The following is a 20,025-nucleotide window of genomic DNA, read 5'->3' on the forward strand; positions in this document are numbered from 1 at the left end:
ACTTGAGAAAAACTTATTCCTATTCCTGAAAAAATCAGATTTTAGTGTTTCTTTTTTCAAAAAAACCAACAAAGGATAGAGTAGTTCCCAGATATGTTGTGGTCTGGAGCCAGATGTTTAAAGATGCTTTCTAAGTTTCAGATTTAGAATTCTGAGGAAGAACAGCACAATTTCAAATTATGGATCGTATTTTTGTATTTAGTGACAAAACCAGATTTGTCTATTTCGTATCTAGAGTTCCACAGACTTTCCAAACTCCTACTTAAAATGGAAAGTCCACCTCAAAGAGCTGAAGCTCCCAGACTGAAAATAAGGTAGCCTCCTAGCTCAGAATATCTTTGAGAAAAATCCTGAAAACTGAGTCTCATGAAAGACAGCTTTGCATTTATCGAAGTCACATCAAATATTCATGTGCCTATGTACAGAATGAATCCATCATGTCAAAGCTAGCAGTTCTGGGGAAAAGGTACTTAACAACACTAGTTTTAGTACATAGATTTAATTGTGATAGAGATACAGTTCCTGAAGGAAGAAGAGAGGCTTGTACAGATGACCTCAATTATAATAGGTCATGATGATGTCAGATCTCAATCAAATACAGTAGTACTGGTCATCAAATCAGCAATTACTATTGTTTATCTTTGATCATATCACCATATCATATATTGTATCATATAATATCAATGTAACATTATTAATATAATATTTTTAATATTCTATAATATATTCTGGTAGTAGTACTGGAAAAAATAGCAATCTTCTATTATTTCTGATAATACACGATTTGCTGATAATATCCAAATCAAGAAAAATATTTATCCTTTTTTCTTGAAAAGAGCTGCTTCCTCACTACAGGTACATTAGAAACTGCACAAAAAATTATTGATTTCTCAGTAAAACTGATAAAATTTCCAGTTTCATGACAAGACTAGAAAAATTTTTCAGGTTGTTACACATTTTTCAGATAACTCTGAATCTGTCACTTGATGCAATTTGAGACTGTAATGACAGTAAATTCACAAACTGCATTAGAGAATCCTCCTGTAAAATAGACTTGGGGTTAGAGCAACTCCTTTTTTTTATATTCAACATTTTTGTTTGGTTGTTCTTTTTTTATAAATTATACATCATATTTGCAGTAATGCCAGCTTCTCTTCTGAAAGGTAGTATGATCTTTCATTCCATTTTCCACACTGAGTGTTCAAAAAAATGAAGATGATTTAGTTGAAGAGGCAGAAATAGAGCTATGAAAAAAATTAGTTATTTGAAAACATCTCCTTACATCTGCTGAAGGAGTAAAATAAAAGTTCTTTGAAGACAGAATTATCATTTAACCTCAGGAGCACACTGAGAATAAAGCCAGTATTTATCACAGATATAGAATAATAATAATAAAAAAAAGTGTTTAAAGGGAATTCTGAATCCATTCCAGTGAAGTTAATGGAAGTTTTCCCTTGTTATAAATCAGACATAGACAGGCAGCAACAAGGACTGGTGCCCAGTAGGGATATGCTTCAGACCCCAGGGACTCCTTCATGGTCAGGGGCTCAGACACAGGGCATACAACTTGTTTTGTCATACCAGCACACCAGAGCTAGGGCAGTAGCGTTCCTATCCTCTGGAAAACCTCAAAGCACAAGATCTTAGGTACTATATATTTTGGTACAAAAAATACAAACATGTCTTGTTTGACTACCATCACCTTTTGCAAATGACAGATAAATCATTTTTTCAATGGGTAAATACTTTTACCAGATAAGTGATGTGCAACACACTCCAAAAATCTCTTCCCTGTGGTTCAGGTTTTCGGAAGAGAAGGAAGCAAAATTATGCTGTCTTTTCCACTCACCCATTTCTTCTGTTCAGGAAATAGCTAAGGAAATGTAACAATAAGACAAACAGAACAGATGTGGCTTTGTGAAGGATTTTGAGCATGATAATTTATGCTCTTAGTAGCTCACTCCATATATGTTTACTTGCATCTTCTTTTCATGGCCTGCAGGTAAACCTGGTCTTCTAGTTTTTCCAGTTACTGAGGATGTCCCATTTTCTGGATATGTTGGAAATAAAGAAGCCTCAGAGAAGAAACTCCTGCGTAATGTGTTTGTGGAAGGAGATGTGTACCTTGACACAGGGGACCTCCTAGAGATGCATGAGGATGGGTTCCTCTACTTCACTGACCGGGTGGGAGACACTTTCAGGTATAGCACAAAGTTAAGGGCAAATCCAGGGAGCTTGGAAGAAATCACACATATGTAGGACTGGATGGCACAGGTTAGATTCAAACCTGATGAATGTCAAATTTGCTTAAACAAAAACACTAAGGATAGAAATCAAGTCCATCAGAGTACACTCCAAGATAGAATTTTTCAAACTTGGCACTTCTTTTATTGCTGGGATCTCAAATGAGATGGCTCTAAACCAGGAGAGGATTTGCCTGTCCATCTAGATTCTTCAGTGAAGAATGTATGTAGCCCACATTAAAAGCAGTCCTCCGTCACATATTATAATAAAAAATGTGCAAGTTAACATCTATATTAATAAAAAAATATTTTCAACAGGTGGAAAGGAGAAAATGTTGCCACTTTAGAAGTTGCAGAGATCATTGGCATGGTGGATTTTGTCCAAGAAGTTAACGTTTACGGTGTAAGTGTAAAAGGTAAGACATTCCCTATAGTTTAAGAATATAAAATGAAGATAGTAATTTCTTACTGTAGCTTTTCTGTTCTTGCAACTGCATGCACAAATAAGGAGTGGTTTCAGCTTGGACATTCAGGCTTTTATACAGTGTTTTGAAATTTCAGTTTCAGCAAAATGCTGTGTTTAATGAACTTGATGTGCTGAAATTTTGTAATGAATAGAAGAAACATTGGGATAAATGAAAAAATTATCTCACATAAGTGAGAAATACAAAGTTATGAACTACACAAGACTTCTCTTAGGCTACAGACTTTCATCTGAAAATTGGTAAAATAGCATATATTAAAAGCTAATATTAAAAGATAATGTCTGAAACTGTTATCTTATGAATACTGTCCAAGAACATACATATTTTTTCATAATTTGAATGTTCTCAGTCATACCTAATGCTTCATAAAAATATACAATTCCATGCTGAAAAGTTGTAGGAAACTAAATTACAAAATCAGACAATTTCTCAGAAGATGCAGCCATTGAAGGAACAGGTTGAGAAAGACAAACTTTTTTGTGGTTCTGAGTAACAGTTCATAATTTCCTTTGAAGGAAAATAAAATCTAGTATTAAAAGAAACTAGTCACATGAAGAAGAAGCTGCCAAGAGACAGCACTGAGAGATGGGAAACACAATGGGTTCAAAGAAAGAGGATACATAAGAATAAAATTAAAAGGCCATCATCTGAATGGCTGATCAGCAGGTGGCAGTCATGCAGTGCATGCAAATAAATCTGTAGTTGAATGTTGAAAGCATCTCTCATCATCTACAGTTGGAGCTGACAGGAGCTCCTCGAACGGGTTCCTGCTATGTCAGGCAGCAAATAGCACACAAAAAATGCCTCAAGATTCACATCAATTTTTGGTTGTAGTGTTAATAAAATCTAGATAGCATAGTCTTTCATATTTCTATATTGACTTGAGTCTCAAATATTGCCATAACAAACTTTACAGCATAGCATCAGTTCAGTAACTGCAGATTTGTTTCAGGAAAAGGAATGCCCATATTTTTTCTTTCCAGTACCTTTAGGCACACCTCAAGGCTGCTCTCTTTTTCTGAACAGATTTAAATGTGGCAGCTGATTTCTTTCAACTTAGGTATTTTCTCCACTTAGAATTTTTACTTGTGTTTCAATAAATAGAATGCAGGAACTATAACCACTATGTATTTTTGAAAAGGATTTTGTTTCTGTTTGCATGTCAAATGTAATTTGATGCCTGTAATTTACTAGGAGGCACTTAACCCTTTTGACACAAATTTGTCTGTGGAATAGAGTGCAAAGCACTCAGCATTGCCTGTAAAGTGTACAATAGGCATTTTACATTATACAGAACGAGTACAGTCTCACACATGTCTACATCCATCTATTGCATTATTCTTTGTGTGAGTGCATTGAATTGTTTTTTGGTTTTTTTTTTTTTTTTAATTAATGGCTCCTCTGATTTAATTAGGCCATTATATTACCAGTGTTCAGGTAGTAATAAAACTAGCAGTCAGTTTACAGCTACAAAGGGTTCCTAATTAAAAGAAATCAGTGTCATCTTTTTAACTGAATAAACCCACTGAAACTAAAGTTTAAAGTCTTCCAATGCCATATATAATAATTAACATATACCTTAAAAATGAAATATCATATACTTTATACTCAACGATGTCTCAGAAAACAGGACAGATATTTCACAATTTATTTGTTCTGACTAATACTAAATCCCTCCCCAATGTTATAAAACATTCACATATACTCATACTTGCCATGCTATTTTTCAATTTTTTTAGATTATGAAGGAAGAACAGGGATGGCAGCTATTGTACTTAAACGTTACCACACCTTTAATGGTGAAAGGTTTTATAAGCATGTTGAGGACCTCCTTCCAAGTTATGCCAAACCACGGTTTGTAAGAATCATGGTAAGACAATTAGTGGTCTCCCACCTGTATTTATCCTTTTTCTGACTTGAAAAGTGGTCTCTTCAATTATGTAATGCAAAATGAATTTTACAAACAATTTCAACAATTGAAAACAATAGGTAATAGTAGCCTAAATTACTTCTCCTGTGAATGTTATTATGATGAATTTTCACAAACACATGATCTTTTAAACTTCTATTTTGCTTTAAGGATCCATCCATACCTACGAATCCTAGATGGGATTAATAACTTGGCTGTTGGACTTTGCTACAAAGTTCTTTAATTAGAGTTCTCTTCTAATCAATAGAAGACTAAGCAAACACAGGTGTAGTCTTAGTCATGAGAGTGTCTTATGAAAAGGTGACATGATCCTTTTCCAACCTTTTGCTGATGTTGTTCTTGAAGTGATTATTATTGAGTGTTACTGACAAGGCACCAAAGAAATACTAGGTTATTTACAACAGATAGTAAGATAAAAGTTTTATGGAGAAGAGATTCTCTATTTCATATGAGAATTAAAATCCACTTACATGTTTTAAAACACAAAAGCAGAGCTGGGATACAATCCTTCTTTAACAGGCACTTTAGAAGTGCAAGGATTACACACCTGATGAACTCCCCACAGGCTGATCTGCAAACAGGCAGGAAAACATGGACTGCAAAGGGTAGGAAAGGGCTCCACACTACATCATCTGAAAGTTTGTGGCTCACGGTTTTCTACTGTTAAGGGATGCTGAGAGGTATTTGGCAGTTTTACCTTTCCTTAAATACTGACAAATTGTCTAAAAGGCACAAATACAAGAATTTCGAGTTTGAGAAAACCTTTTTTTCACTAACAGATTACTGTAAGCAAATGTACCTTCACGTGCAGTAAGCATAGGTTATACTATCTATGGTGCTTCAAGATATAAGTGGCCTCTTCTGGGAAAAGCTTTTGGAACAAATCTGTCTTTACAATTCTACTAGATTGAGCAAATCCATACAGAGTTCTAAAGTTTGTACATGTGGAATTGATTAAACCTGTTTGCATTTATGTGTTCTCTGACTAAAGGTTTTTTAAGGTAACTGAGGAGGAGCAAAAGCAGTACCAATTAACTAATATTTACACATGTACAAATTTTTATTAAAGGAGATATATTCAATTTTATTTTTTAAAAAATCAAAATGAGAAAAAAAATGTCTTAGAGGAGTATAACAGGATAAATGCTGAACTCACAGTTTTCTGTTTGGAAGAAAATTAATTCCCCTTTCTAGGTCCTGAGAAGAAGGTCACCCTAATGAAGAGTGACAAAGAAATACTTGAAATTCTCACGCAAAATTGGATTAAAAATAAAATCAGTCTTGAAAAATTTTCAGCAGTCTGTATGTAGGTTTTTTCTAATATGACTTGCAATTAGGGTTTACTGGTTTTGTGCAAATCAGACAGCCTGATTTTCTATTCTCAATATGTCCTACTTGATTCTAAAAGAATAGCAGAGGCATGGGGACAAGGATGCAAAAAAACACGGAACTTTGTGCCTCTGTTATGTTTTCCACCTGATATTTTTTAAATTTCCTTCCAACAAGAACTAAAAAATGGTTCTTTTCAGCATGGGAACTAAAAAAAAACATTCACTACATTGAAAGCACCATACAAATAATAACAATGCTTGAGAACAGTCTGTTTTAAACTTTTTCTTAATGTAAACAACATTTGAAAGGAGATTTATTTTTTTACCACCTCTGCTCGTGTACGCCAGCTATTGTGTGCTGAACAACTTGTTCATGAATTGGCATTTGAATAATTGCTGTATAGCAACTACTTATACAGACAAATAAGACAAGAAGGCATTTAACGTTGTGGGGTTTAATGTTTTAAATTAAGTTTAGGAGTAGAGAATCAGAAGAGAGCCAGTACCACAAAATCACTAAATGTTCCATACCCTACTGATTTGGTGATGGACTGCCCTAAGAAAAGTTAAAGAAAATGCATATTTTGAAACAGAAACTTGCAATCTTGTGTGCTGCTTTAGTAGGCAAATGAATAAGAAATGAAACATTCATTTACATTTAGATTTCACTGCATTTGTGTATCTGATAAATGTTTAACAGAAGAAATTGTATAGTAAATTGTATGATCTATTTTATTCAGTAAGTACATCATATTTTCACTGATAGAGATTGAAATGGAATATTGCACCTTACTTGAATTATTTATTTTGTAGGATGCTATTCAAATTACTGGAACTTTCAAGCATCAGAAAATGCATCTGGCAAATGAAGGATTTAATCCAGAAATTATATCTGATCCTCTGTATTTCATGTATGAACCTGCATGTTCCTATATTCCTTTGACAAGAGAGATATACCAGAAGGTGGTTTCTGGTGAAATACGTTTATAACACACAGAAATAAAATCACTGTATAATACAGAAAAATTCAGATATACTCCTGAAACCATTTCAGCAGGAACACTTATGCAATATTTGTTCTAAAAATACAAGCTATTCAAATTAACCTTATTGTGATAAAATCTGTTGCTTCCAAAGACACAGACACAATAGTTATGTGCATTGTATAAGCTGCACTGCATCTGCTCATATTATTTCCTCACACATATGGAAATGAGCTCGCATACGTAAATTTTTATTTTACATTTCTCATTGACTCAAATTATTTTTTTCTAAGCCACCATTATCTTAATTTAGATGAATATTTTACACACTTACATTATTATTCAGACTCTGCTTTTAAAACAAATGAATAATTAGATAAATAATGTCCTAGGCATTAATAAAATGAGCCATCACAAACACAAGAAAAATACTGCACAAGCACTGCATGTAGACCTCAGTTCAATGTTTGATAATTATAGAATGTAATATTTAATTGCAGTACTTTATGTGATGCTCAACTTCAGACTTTTATGGAAAATAAAATATTTAGTGTTGAAATACACTTGTAGTATCTAGTGTACTTTATTTTCCACAACTTACACCAGAACTAACACAGATTATTTGCAAAAATTCACTCTTGATGGTACATTATCTATTTTTTTACTTACCAGTTGTCATACTCCTGAAGCTGAGTTCTCATGACAAAATTTACTATAGCTTCTAGCTTTTACTGGAAACGAGCACCTGGAAATTATTAAAAGGAGCTAGAAAGTTTCAAAGGCAGAATCAGATCAGAGAATATAACATTAGCATACCTGCTGGATGTACTTTCCTTGAGTATATATATCTGATTTTATTCAAAAATCAAACAAGGCTGCACTTAAGTGAGGAAAAACCTCCCTACTGTACGATTCCCCTGAATTCATGCGACCTTTTGCTTGGATTAATAAAATATCTGTACTATAAAGCTAATGCTCATCCCATTTAGATCCTTACAGACTTGCATGATTTCCTTAGCACAAGACTTATTTTTATTCTTGGTTTCCAGTATGTGCTACTGAAACTCTGCTAACCACTGCTAACACTGCTACTTCTGCTACACTGCAGTGACGCATGGTAATTGACTCAAACCCCTTTGGTGCATTGTAGAGTGCAAGACACAAGCCCCACACCACAAGAGCTCATCACTGACAAAGCAAGGAACAAGTTAACTAACAAATAATCTCTGTTATGATCACAAAGGTCCAAAACCCTGGTGACACCAGGTATTTCTCAAGATCCTCTGCCATTCCAAGTCATGAGGAGTGTGTGTGGCAGAAGCAGAGGCAGCTTGAGGTCTGGAAGAGAGTAAGTGTGTGCAGAACTGGACAGCAAATGATACCCAGCATAATAGGGCACACTGACATCTCCTATGAGTCATAAGGTTTCTGAGCTTGGAGTGAGAGAAACAGAGCTGCAAATAAAAAACCTTTAGTTTAAAGAATTGTCCATTTGTGGATTAGGAAGAATGTTAAACATGACAGATTCGAGAAAGGTCCAAGGAGTTTCAACAGTTTGAATACATTATGTGATTCCATAGCACCCAAAAAATCTCCTTCAACTGAGGCAGTAAACTTCTAATTTCCTGCCCAATTTCTGGGAATCCTATTATCAAGAAAGAAAGTGATCAGTTATTCATGACTCTTGAATATAGTGGTTTCTCTACTACATCTACAGTGGTCTTCCAATACATGAAACAAATAGTGCTCACCTAGAACTCATCTTATAAATTTATGAGAACTCACACCTTATTTCCAAAATGTCAACAATTTGCAGTGCATGATGTAATGCTGAGACAGCTCTGAACCGGCTACTATAAATAATTATTAGTATTTTTCCTGCCATCTAAAGGTTCATATAAATATGCACACATATAACACTAAAAAGTGTAGAATATTTAGTCCTGTTTGAGGACTATCCCAATATATCCGCTGTTACCTCTACACTTAATTAAGTTTACATTTACAAAGTTCCCAAAACCTCAGAGAAAAGTGTCATTTTCTCCCTTTATTTGTATTAAGGAGATACACTAGAGACTACTGCCTATTAATTCTTCTTTTCTCCTTCAACCTTTTACTGTCTACATTTAATTCCTTCCCAGCATTCATTCTTAGAAAAGGTTAAAAAACAGCACAAAACAACAATCGCATTTACCAGGATCTAAGCAGGAGATCAGATCATTGAGGAATGAGTCTCTTACACTACAAAATTACTGTGGTTTCAAGATTCAGAAAAAATGTCCCATGCATGTGTAGAGAAGGATGAGTACCTATAACTCTTAAGTGTTTAAATCCCTTTTTCCCACCTGTTGTTATAAGCTGCTTTTTGGCCTTTCAATGGAGTTGTGTCCCCTCCTCATTTACACAGAGCAGAAAAAGAGAATATGAGAAAAAACCTAAGAAACAACTATTTTTACTACAGAATTTAAAAAGTGTAATATTTTAGAATTTAACCCAGTTATACCAGTTAATAAGCTAGTGTTTCATACAGAAGACACAATTGGAGAAGTCAATAAAGAGGGAAGACAAAGAGCAGCAACATTAAATGAAATCATGTACTTACAAGGCTCTCCAAGTTTACAATTCAATCCTATGAGTGGTTGCTCCTGCCTGGAAGATAACACTTCTTTAATATTGAAGACCTAGATCAAAGATTCCACAAAGTAGAGTGCAGATTATGCCTGCTAGCCCCCTATATTACTCTAGTTTGAGCCAAGACACAGAAGTAAGCTTTCGTATTTGACATATATTAAAAAATGAATTGGGACACTATTCTCTGCATAGTATAGTAAGAATTATAATGTTATATGTTTACCATATACTGTATAGTGCTAAATTTAAATAAACAGCTGATACTTCAAAATTTATGACTTAAAAAAACCCACAAACCACCAACAATCTCTTACATCTAAAAGGCTTTATTTAAGACAAGTTCTTTGTTTGCCCTCAAAAATTTGAAATATTTCACTTTCCTGGTGCTTATGCTACTAAAAATGCATTGTAATTCCCTAAGGTATATTAGTCAGGTTCTGAATTAATGCAAATATACATACATATAATATTGTATTATCTGGATATTAAAGGAATAATGTCTCAAAGTTATAATATCAAAATTACTCTTTTTTTTACACTAACAAAGCATTTCAGTATTTGGTGTATGTTTCTTTGCTACAGTGAGATGTTATAGGGAAATTTTTCAGTTTTATCTAATCATATTTTTTAAAAAAATTCACTCTGAATTTTGCCAGAAGAAAATCAAAATCCTTTATGTTTACTTGTTGGGTCATACCATATTCTAAGGAGTCAAAATGTTTTGAATAGAAATTGAACATAATAGTCACAGCACAATAAATAATTCATAGCACTGTGGTATGAGTTTCTGAGTTCTACATATGTCAAGAATAAAACAGATTCCAACTAATGGCATGTAACAAGAATCCAATTAATGGATACATTTCTTTTTATGCTTTGGGGGTTCATTTACTTAAAACCAAATACCACTACATTTAAAATATAAGAGGTTTTAGAGACTTTTTAGAGTTAACCTTTAGAACTGCCTTATAAAGGTTTCCACACCATATGAATTTGCCACTTGCAAGTACGTATTTTGTTAGCAATTTTAATCTCATAATAGCACACAATTTTCCTCAGACTTCTTGTCTTACTCAGTGCATGTGGCTACTTGAACTTGCTTAACAGTTCAGTAGCCTGTGTTGCACTTCCTGACCCATGCATGCAGGTAGCTTTATCTTCATTGATGATAGTAAGTACTTCACACAAATTAAAATCATTAATTTATTTGTAAGAAAGATTTAATTTCATTTCTTTCAAATCCCATGCTACTTACTTTAAAAATATTAATAAATATGCATACATCTGCATTGGATAAAAGCCCTGAAGGTATAGAGAACAAAAGTACTGAAGGTGAACTTAACCTATCTCCTAACCATAGGGGCTAGACCAGCTACCTAAACTGAGGCATCTTAGTAACCCTTGAGGTGCAGGAGATGGGCAAATATGACTCAAAAGTCCAGTACTTTCTACATAGATACCTGTATTTAGGTAGGCATTTATTTGCAAGGAATGTTGAATAGCCCTGGACCCAGTCATGGGCAATTGATTCAAACCAAAGGTATAGACAGTACGTTTAGTGGATGTGGTCTTCTCCCAAGGACTCTAGCAACATGTGAATTTTCTTACGTATTTCCCTGAAATATATCACAGGAGGCATGTATTCTTCAGACTCCTGCTAAAGCCTGACATGTTACCAGTGCTTTAAACAAATTAATAAAATCCTTAGTAGGTACAGTCTTCAAGGAAAAAGAAATACAAATGCATTAAATTTTATGTGCCACATTTGAAAGAAGTTATTATATACATATACATATACAGATAGCTGTTTTCTTGGGTGCTGAAACTAGTTTTTCAGACCAGATTTCTAATTGTAACAGCCCAGAGTAATTCCTCTGCATTTACCATGCCAGTGACTCATACAGTGACATAAAGCCAAAGGATTTATTTCTATGTTGTTTTTCTTTGTTTGGTACCTCTGGGTGAGATAAACCCTACCCACAAGGACAACAGTTGCATTTATCAAGTGTTTGTCTAATGAGAAAAGACCTTTATACAGAAAAAAATGAAACTCTTGCCTTGCTACCCTTGTTGGCTGCATTGTGCTTTTTTATGTAGGGGCCACTTACGAACTGAGCTCTTAGGAAGAAAAAATGTTAGGGCTACTGGCTTTTTTTTTCTTTTAATTCCCACTGCACCATTCAGTTTCATATATTTCAGTAGGAGTACTTAAATGGAGTACGAAAAAAAAAATGGAGATCGAAGGAAAGACTTTGGTAAGACTGTCACAAGAGTGGGTACTTCTATTTGCTGTTTATGGGAGATAAGTAAAGAATTGCCCTTTGGCTTCCTGAAAATTTCAGCCTTGAGACACATTTTGAAAGAGATCTATACACAGACAAAGATAAATTTGTTTATGTATGAACACTGAATTTATTTTAAAATATACTTTTTGGAGAGATGCATACTATTAAATACTGGAAATTGTCAGTAAGGTAAAATTAACACATAGTCCTCATACCTGGTCAAATAGCACCTCAGAAAGAAATAGCATTACATCAGAAGGGACAAATCTAGAAAATTACTACTTTCTCACATTTAAAATATGTTAAAAGACTTCTCCTAGGAAACATTCTAGAGTGCCATATCATTACTTTTTAATTATAAATTTATAATTTGCTAAATTACAAGGCATATTACACCTCAGGTAGGTGTACTAACATCACAAAACAATCAGTCTGTCCTTACTTATTTGCTAAGAAAATAATTCTGAATTTTAAGACTTTGATGTTTACTTAAAATAAGGTATTCGAAGGAATAAAACATACTTTTATGTATGTTTTATTTATTTATATTTAAATATATAAATATATTATTTATACAATATATAATATATAATATTTCTATTTATATTTCAATATATTATTAAATGTATATTATAAATTAATTATAAATTAATTATATAGTATAAATTATATATAATATATTATAAATTATATTATAATATTGTGTATTATAATTATATATTATAAAATATTTATATAAAATATTATTAAATTTATAATAAATATATTAAATATATTATTAAATTACTAAATATTGATTTTAATTTTAATATTTTAATTTATATAATATATTTAATACTGATATACAATTTATGTATATTAGTCTCATTAACGGCAGGGGATTTCTAAGACTGTTTAGATATAGGTTATTTCACATCACTAAAACTATTTTCATGAGCCTCAGAAAATGCAAGTATTTCAAATATTTCTACTACATGAAACATAGACACATTAAAAAAACCATCTAAAATGCTCACTGAAGTGCTTGAAAGTATGACAGGACACATGCATGTAGTTGACCACTCTAGAAGGACTCATTTCAGTTTTTCTTGGTTCACTTAATTTCAAGTGTACTTTGCCCCACTAATATTTGTCACCAGTTGTGGAGATTTGCTCTTTTGGATTTGAATGAATGCTATGTGCGAATCACCTGTTAAAGGTAAATGGGCCTCTTTCAAAGTTATTTTTATTTTCACTACAACTTAGAGAAAAACAAAGCATACTACAAATTCTTGTGTTGGTGCATAGAAGTGCCCAGTGATTCTGCCTCCTTGCTCTTCCAGCATGTATGTATGTCAAACTCAACTGTGTTTCTATGGTTTTGAACAAAAACTAAACCTTCTCATTTCAAACTTAATGACAAAATGGAAGAACTGATTGTATGTGGTTTAATTGTTTTTCTATTCTATGAATTCAAATCACAGAACAGTATCACATAACAGCTGACAAACTTGGCAGAATTAACTAGAAGAAGAGTTTTAATTCTGCAGTTCCACTCTTCATTATCTTAATTGTATTCTTTTTAACGCAGTAGGTGGCCAGAGTGAGTGAGTGAGTGAGTGAGTGAGTGAGTGAGTGAGTGAGTGAGTGAGTGAGTGAGTGAGTGAGTGAGTGAGTGAGTGAGTTTGGGATGTAGTTTATTATACTATTTTTGGCTAACAGTACATTTAGAAGACTTTCCAGGTTGGCTTCCATTTTTCTGACTTACAGTAAGGCAATCAAGATTATTTTAGCAGCAGAACTGATGAACTGTATTAATTCTTCTGGTTCACTCCTGCAATAGTCAGGAAGTATTTTTTTTTACTGTTGCTTCACACCCAGCCATTCACTCATGTCCTGTATCTAATTCTGAATCCTATTACTGTTCTGTTGTGCAGAGCCTAAAAAAGAGCAGATGTTCCTTGTTGGTAGGAGCACCAACATCCATTCATAAAACAGATGGCTAAAACCCATAAAGCACCAGTATACATTTGAAGCACTTTTTTGAGTGGATAAATAACCTTGTGATCCTAGCAGAAAAGGTAAAAAAATCTCACAAAATCTGCAGAAGATACCAAATGTAGGAGTCCTAGCTTTAAAAAAGCACTGCTGTAGGCACACGAAAGTAGAAATGTTTACCCAAAACACAGATACAACCATGCTATTATTTTCCTCCATCCATTTTTCTGAGTTCTGTCTCAAGTGTGCCTGCAGGTGGAATACCTCCATCTGTAATCTGGACAAATCTCTCCAGCCACTTGGAGCCAACTTTCACTTACGAGGCCTCAAAGAAAACTGCTGCTGCAGAAAGAGGTGATGATTTCCTTTGATATGAATCTATTCTTGGCTTGTGCTGTAGTAGAATATCAGGATATGACAGACCTGCATCTTTTTTTTCTAGTATGAAATTGGAGTAATTCTGTAAGACATATTCCTGCACAGAGAAAAAACCAAAACAACAAAACAAACAATTCCACAATTTAAAATACAAATATCTATGATGAGACCGTGATGTATCCCAGCAGAGTCCAGAAAAAAATTCATAGCTGAGAAAACAGTACTGATGGAAGGTATGTTTCAAAGGACAGATTAGCACAGGAAGAGTGGGCAGATTTGGGGACTGAGAACTTTAATTTTTAACAGACTAGCTGTGTTTTCTTGTCACCCATTTTGAGTGCTTTCATGAAGTTTTCTGAAAAAAAAAAAGAAGGTCTAAAAAAAGAAGGCATTAATAGTGCTGCCAGAGCAAGCCACTTACATCTTGCAGTAATGAGATCTCTGTGATCATTTGGAAGGGTGTTATTGTCTTCCCATTAACAAATTCTGTAGCAATTTTCAGGTTTTGTACCTAAGATTTCCCAGAACTATGAAGAGTTTTAGTGCTGGAATAGACTGAAAGGGCAGAGCACAACAGTAGCTTCTTAAATTAATCAAACCTTAGCTCGAGAAATGGCACAGTGGGATGAGTTTCCTGGTTGCCAGAAACAGAGGAGATGAGTTGGATGACAAAGCAGTCAATGTTCTGATAAAGTTGCAGGAATCAATGTGACACTAAGGTAGAGCCTGGCCTGAACGGAATTTTTAAAGAGAATGTGTTTAGGTTTAGGTGAAAGAAAACCACAAATGCCCAAGGAAACAAACACCAACCAAGAAGAAAGTACACATTTTGATAAAACCAGCTCAGTAGGTCTGGAACAGTACATTTTTGTCTTTAAAAATTCATAAGAGCATAACAATAATAAAATGGAGTGGTTCATCTGGAATAAATGATCCATTCACAGAATATGGTTAGTTTACAGTAGCCTCTGATCCATGATTTCATAAAAATTTCACATTCACACGTCATAAACATGGGACTTTTACATGTTTCACTTGCAATCAGAAGACGCACAGACTGAACTTCTTAAACAGAGATTTACAGTATCCTCAAGTAAAGAATGGTAGTAGACATTGGAGCAGAAAAAAAGTACAACAAAACAGTTCAACAACAGGATATGAGTTGACATTTGTCTTTACATGAGACTTGTTTTTATGCAAGGACCAATGAATGATAGGCTAAAACAGGAGAGATGGAGTCTCCAAACTGGCAGTCTTCCCTTCATTGCAAGAAAATCTGTTTTTACTTAATTAGTTCTCCTGCAGCATTATGCAACAAACTGTCATACTTTCCCGAGTAAAAATTTAACTTACAAGTTAAAGATCTTTATATGACTAAACCCAGTCATTTGCTGTTTTCATTTAGCAGTAGTTCAAAGGCCAAGGATAAATATTTTACCTTTTCATGACTGATTTTCTTTGCAACTCTGTGAGGCTGTTGTAGGGGAACCTCTAGTTATATTACTAAAGTAATACCCTGCACAGGTTTCAGTAGGAAAATCTTTTGTATCACAATGGCTCATTCTATAAAGTTTTAGACATGCAAAAAAAAAATTATTTTTAATAAAAGAAAGTCTAACTCCACTCCTTTTGTTGGCAAGAGAAGTGCACAAATTGAGGCATTTAAACATTTACATCTGATTGTAACACTAAAGGCTGTCAGTTGTGAAATATTTTAAGACCACCTGCTTGTGTAGGTACCCCTCTGCAGGTGACTGGCAACTGTTACAGGAAACAACAAAAGTTGCTAAAGGTGCGAATATTAAGGGCAGCAGGCAGGGGGCCTGTATTTCACCTCAAAAGAAAATCTTTATTTTTACTTGCAAAGCTTCAAACGTTTTTGAAATTGTATTCTTCAGTGGTAGTTAATCTCTTCTCAATTTAACAAGATAAGAAGCCTATCTTACTGTTATTTGGTTTTTTTATGTTACGACCGTTACCTTATCAAGTCAAGGTAAATTTTAACTGTAATTCAGTCATGGTTTTGGTTTAGCTCTTCACACTCATAACCAGGGTTAAATTTTTAAAACTACACAGAAATTTAACAAAACATAGGCCAGGGTAAAGTAGATGAATGCAAAGAAAAAAAAGTTAGAATTACTACATATTACATAGATTTTAGAAATCACTGACAACAGAATGGAGGGCATCCAATTGCAGGCAGACAGCGGAAAGAGATGGGTCTTTACTTCAGCTAAGGTTCAAGAGTAAATTGAAACACATTCTTTAAAACTATGGCTGTGCAATACACCATCAACCCTCTAATATACCATCAACTACTAGACACTTTCAGAGCATGCTAAATGACCAGTCTTTAAAAGAGGGGGGGATAGGAATCTTAGGATTTACATGGCAGCGGGGATAGAATAGAAAATGTGATTACTTCTCAACTCAACAAAATTAAGACCAAACATCTAGCTTTCTTAGAGTATTCCTTATATTCTTAGAGATGACATCAAGTAGGATACTCTGTAATGATTTGTTCAATTACAGTAATGAAAAAATATGAAGGTAGAAAATAGTGTCTCAAAGTATGGGGACAGTGAATTTCTGTATCTCATGAGAGTGATGAGAGGTCATCAGCAAGTTACTTTGAGTGTTATGTGTATAAGGAAGCTAAAAATGTTTTGTATGCTTTCATAGCTAAGTACATGTAGAGGCTTGAGAGTGACTTGGACTACTCTGTCCCCGGGGACATTCAGGCAGACTGGGCTGCCGTATGTTTTAATCGGCTCTGTAGAAAAATGGATCTTCAGCAAGCAAGAAAAAAATATATAGGCAGTATGTCAGAGAGAGAAAGTAGTAATCTAAACTCTTAGGACCTTGCCAGTGAAGGAAGCCTCGCATGACATCCACATCCTTCCACTGAAAACAGCTAAGGAAACCAGAACAAAACAATCATTCTCCCCAGGAAGGATGAAACTCACAGGAAAATAGAAAAGGCATTTTAATAAGTCTTTCTGTCTCTAGTTCTTCACTCTACCAGTGGAGTTGGTAATGGTACTATTAATCTATACCAAAATATTTAACTAATACATAGCTACAGCAAAGCTTGCACTGGGGTGGTCTCTGCAGCCCCTGGAGGCTGGGCATGAGGCACACTCCTTCACCTGTCCTTGGCTTAAGTTCAGATAGCAGGATGAGTTAGTGGGGCAGATCATACTGAATAGTGCTGGCTTTCACCGCCCCCCCCCAGGGGAGTCAGTGATAATTTTGTTAACACTCTGACAAAGATTCACTAATCTTGTATCTGCACTATTATCTCTGAAAAGGGAGACCTTGAAATTGGTCAAGTTGTTGTGCTTCTATAGCCACTATTTTTCCTCCCCACTACCTGACTGGCTGGTGTGCTCAGTTGAAAAAGATTTCAGCCCTTCAGAAAGAAGAAAAAATAATTTTAAAAAAAGGTATAATGGAGTGCAAATGAAATGTTGGGTTCCTGTGTGCTACACACTTGTCCTAACTGCAGCCCTTTCCAACAATCCTGATTTCTAACTCTCAGAAAAATATGCTAGCAGCTCTTCAGATATCCTCACCAACATCCAGGTAAATATGCTGCATCTGGACACAGTGACTCAGATGACTGTTTCCAATCTCAGAGACCTGAGTTACTGCTTTTCCTTCCCGCCCCACTGCACCCTCCTCCTTAAGCTAGAATCTTCTGGCTCATCTTGCTCCACTACTTCTGCATTGAGATGATGCCACTGCTGGAAGACCCCAGAGGTGCAGTCCAGCTCCTGGATGTTTTTGTTGCTTACTGAAACTGTCTTCAAGTTTTGAGCACCCCAATCAGCTCTTCTTTTGCCTCTGACTGTGGGAGGCAGACACCTATTTTGCCTGCCCTTAAAGCTCCGCCCTGCACCACAATTAGCTGTGGCTGCCAGGAGAAACTGGAGCTGACAAGAGAAAATAAAAAAGCTGGGCAATCAGCTTAGAGAGAATAGCCCTATGAAAGTAATTGGTAGAGGGTACAAAGAGTTTTTCAGAATAAATGTCTGCCTCAATTTATTTCCTTAAACAAAGGCCCAAAGTCAATGAAGCATATAAAATAGAAGTATTAAATGTTTAGTATAGCTTAGAGACCGAGAGAGTTGTATCCCTTCTGAACGCCTTTGCCATTGTTCACTCTTCCTTAGAGACCCTCAATTATGCAGCACAGGCTGCAACGCCTCCCACATTGCTGGTGTCTGCAGAGCACTCTGCTCAGCACTTCGGCCTGGGTTTCACATCCCACAGCTGCCCTGACTGCTCCTTTCTTCTGTTATGTGCATTATATGAAGAAGTCTGCCAGGACTCTGCAAATTCTCTGGGACCCCTCTTCAGGGCAGATAATAAAATGATAACAAGGAAAAAGAAAAAAAGCAGAAGACCATCATAGTCGTTGCGGTTCATTACGAGCTTTTTCACAAATATCAAAACACCCACAAAATCTGCTTTGTGGTTACACAGTTTCAAGACCAGGCTTAGGAATCTTTTTTTTTTTAAACACTGACTTAGTGCTGGAGATCTCACGTGTGATTCTTTTTGAAGACAAACAAAAGTGCTTAGTGTGTATTTGAAGGGAAGTCAGATACTGGCTTAACTGTTTTTTCTAGGAAAGAGAGCATTTGGGTGTGTACCTTGTACATACAGATAAAGTTTATTGGCTGAAATACGCAACTCAGGCTGTTTTGCAGCTGAATACAAAGTCCAAGAGATACCAGGATAAGAGTTGACCATCTGGAGGCATTTTCTCCTGTCATTTGAACACTGAGCTTTTAACTGTTGAACACAATGTGAACAATAGAGAATATTCCTGTAAGAATAGGTTATCTTTTATTATTCTTAATTTTGTTCTTGTGTCCAGCTAACATGTCACTGTACACTGAAGAAGGTTGCTGTCCACCTTGCTGTGGTGATTTCAAACCGGCAGACAGCCCAGGTTGCTTTGACCATAGCAAAAATCCCAAGGTATGACCTTGGTGAAGAGCAGCACTGGCATTTAAGGGCTTTATGACTGAACAGGCTGTCATTTAAAAATGAAAAGCATGAAACAGCAGAAGCGTGACGCTGAGCTGTAGGCACACAACATAATGCCTCTGGCTCCATCACCAGAATAGGCTGGGCTTACTTGCAGCTGATTTGCGACATATCATCTTTTCTCCTACATTTTTAAATGTAGCTCTTGTACCCAGATTTGTTGGTATCATCTAGTGCATCTGTCTTCCTCAAAGCTGATGTTTTTTGTCATAATCTTGTAGTATGTTTCCCAATAGAACTGCATTTATGACATGACTTCTTCCACCAAGTACTTCCACAGTATTCCTCATTTGTATGAAAAATATCAGAAATATTCTATAGATTATAAACACCAAATTAATCTAATCCCAGTGGTTTAAATAGTGTTTAACATAATCACGAACAGAGAGTCTGAATTTATTGTAAAGTGAAATACAGTCCAGAAGTACACTAACAAAAAGGACTTCTGTCATCTTGACAATCTTCTTGGGCTACAGAGAACTGAAATAAGCAGAGAGCATTTACAACAGAAAATTTTCACTTATCTTTTAAAGTGGTTCAGCATTTTCAAGCTATGCCAAAGGGAATAAACAGCGCTCAGTGGGTAATCTACCTTAAAGGGACACAACAAAACAATTTTATAGCATTGCTGAATACATAATAATACAGAAGAGGATGTTCTTTATAGCCCCTTGCTGTGAAGAACAAAGTCTTCACACAAAAGTGCATGAAAGTGCTGTTATTT

General features: G+C 35.0%; 1 protein-coding gene across 4 annotated transcripts in view; it reads left to right on the forward strand.

The window, feature by feature from the left end:
- LOC134563901 (long-chain fatty acid transport protein 6-like) overlaps positions 1–7,491 on the forward strand; it is a 45,100-nt gene extending 37,609 nt beyond the window's left edge. For 3 of the 4 annotated variants that reach the window (XM_063422318.1, XM_063422317.1, XM_063422316.1), the window contains 4 exons: positions 2,003–2,201; positions 2,562–2,659; positions 4,468–4,598; positions 6,803–7,491. In XM_063422318.1, coding sequence (XP_063278388.1) covers positions 2,003–2,201; positions 2,562–2,659; positions 4,468–4,598; positions 6,803–6,979 — 605 coding nt within the window. In that variant the 3' untranslated portion in view covers positions 6,980–7,491. The remainder of the gene's footprint in view (positions 1–2,002; positions 2,202–2,561; positions 2,660–4,467; positions 4,599–6,802) is intronic. The other variant, XM_063422319.1, reaches the window with a different exon arrangement.
- The last annotated feature ends 12,534 nt before the right edge of the window (positions 7,492–20,025 follow it).

Source organism: Prinia subflava, chromosome Z (assembly GCF_021018805.1).
Source record: "Prinia subflava isolate CZ2003 ecotype Zambia chromosome Z, Cam_Psub_1.2, whole genome shotgun sequence".
Taxonomy (NCBI): Eukaryota; Metazoa; Chordata; class Aves; order Passeriformes; family Cisticolidae; genus Prinia; species Prinia subflava.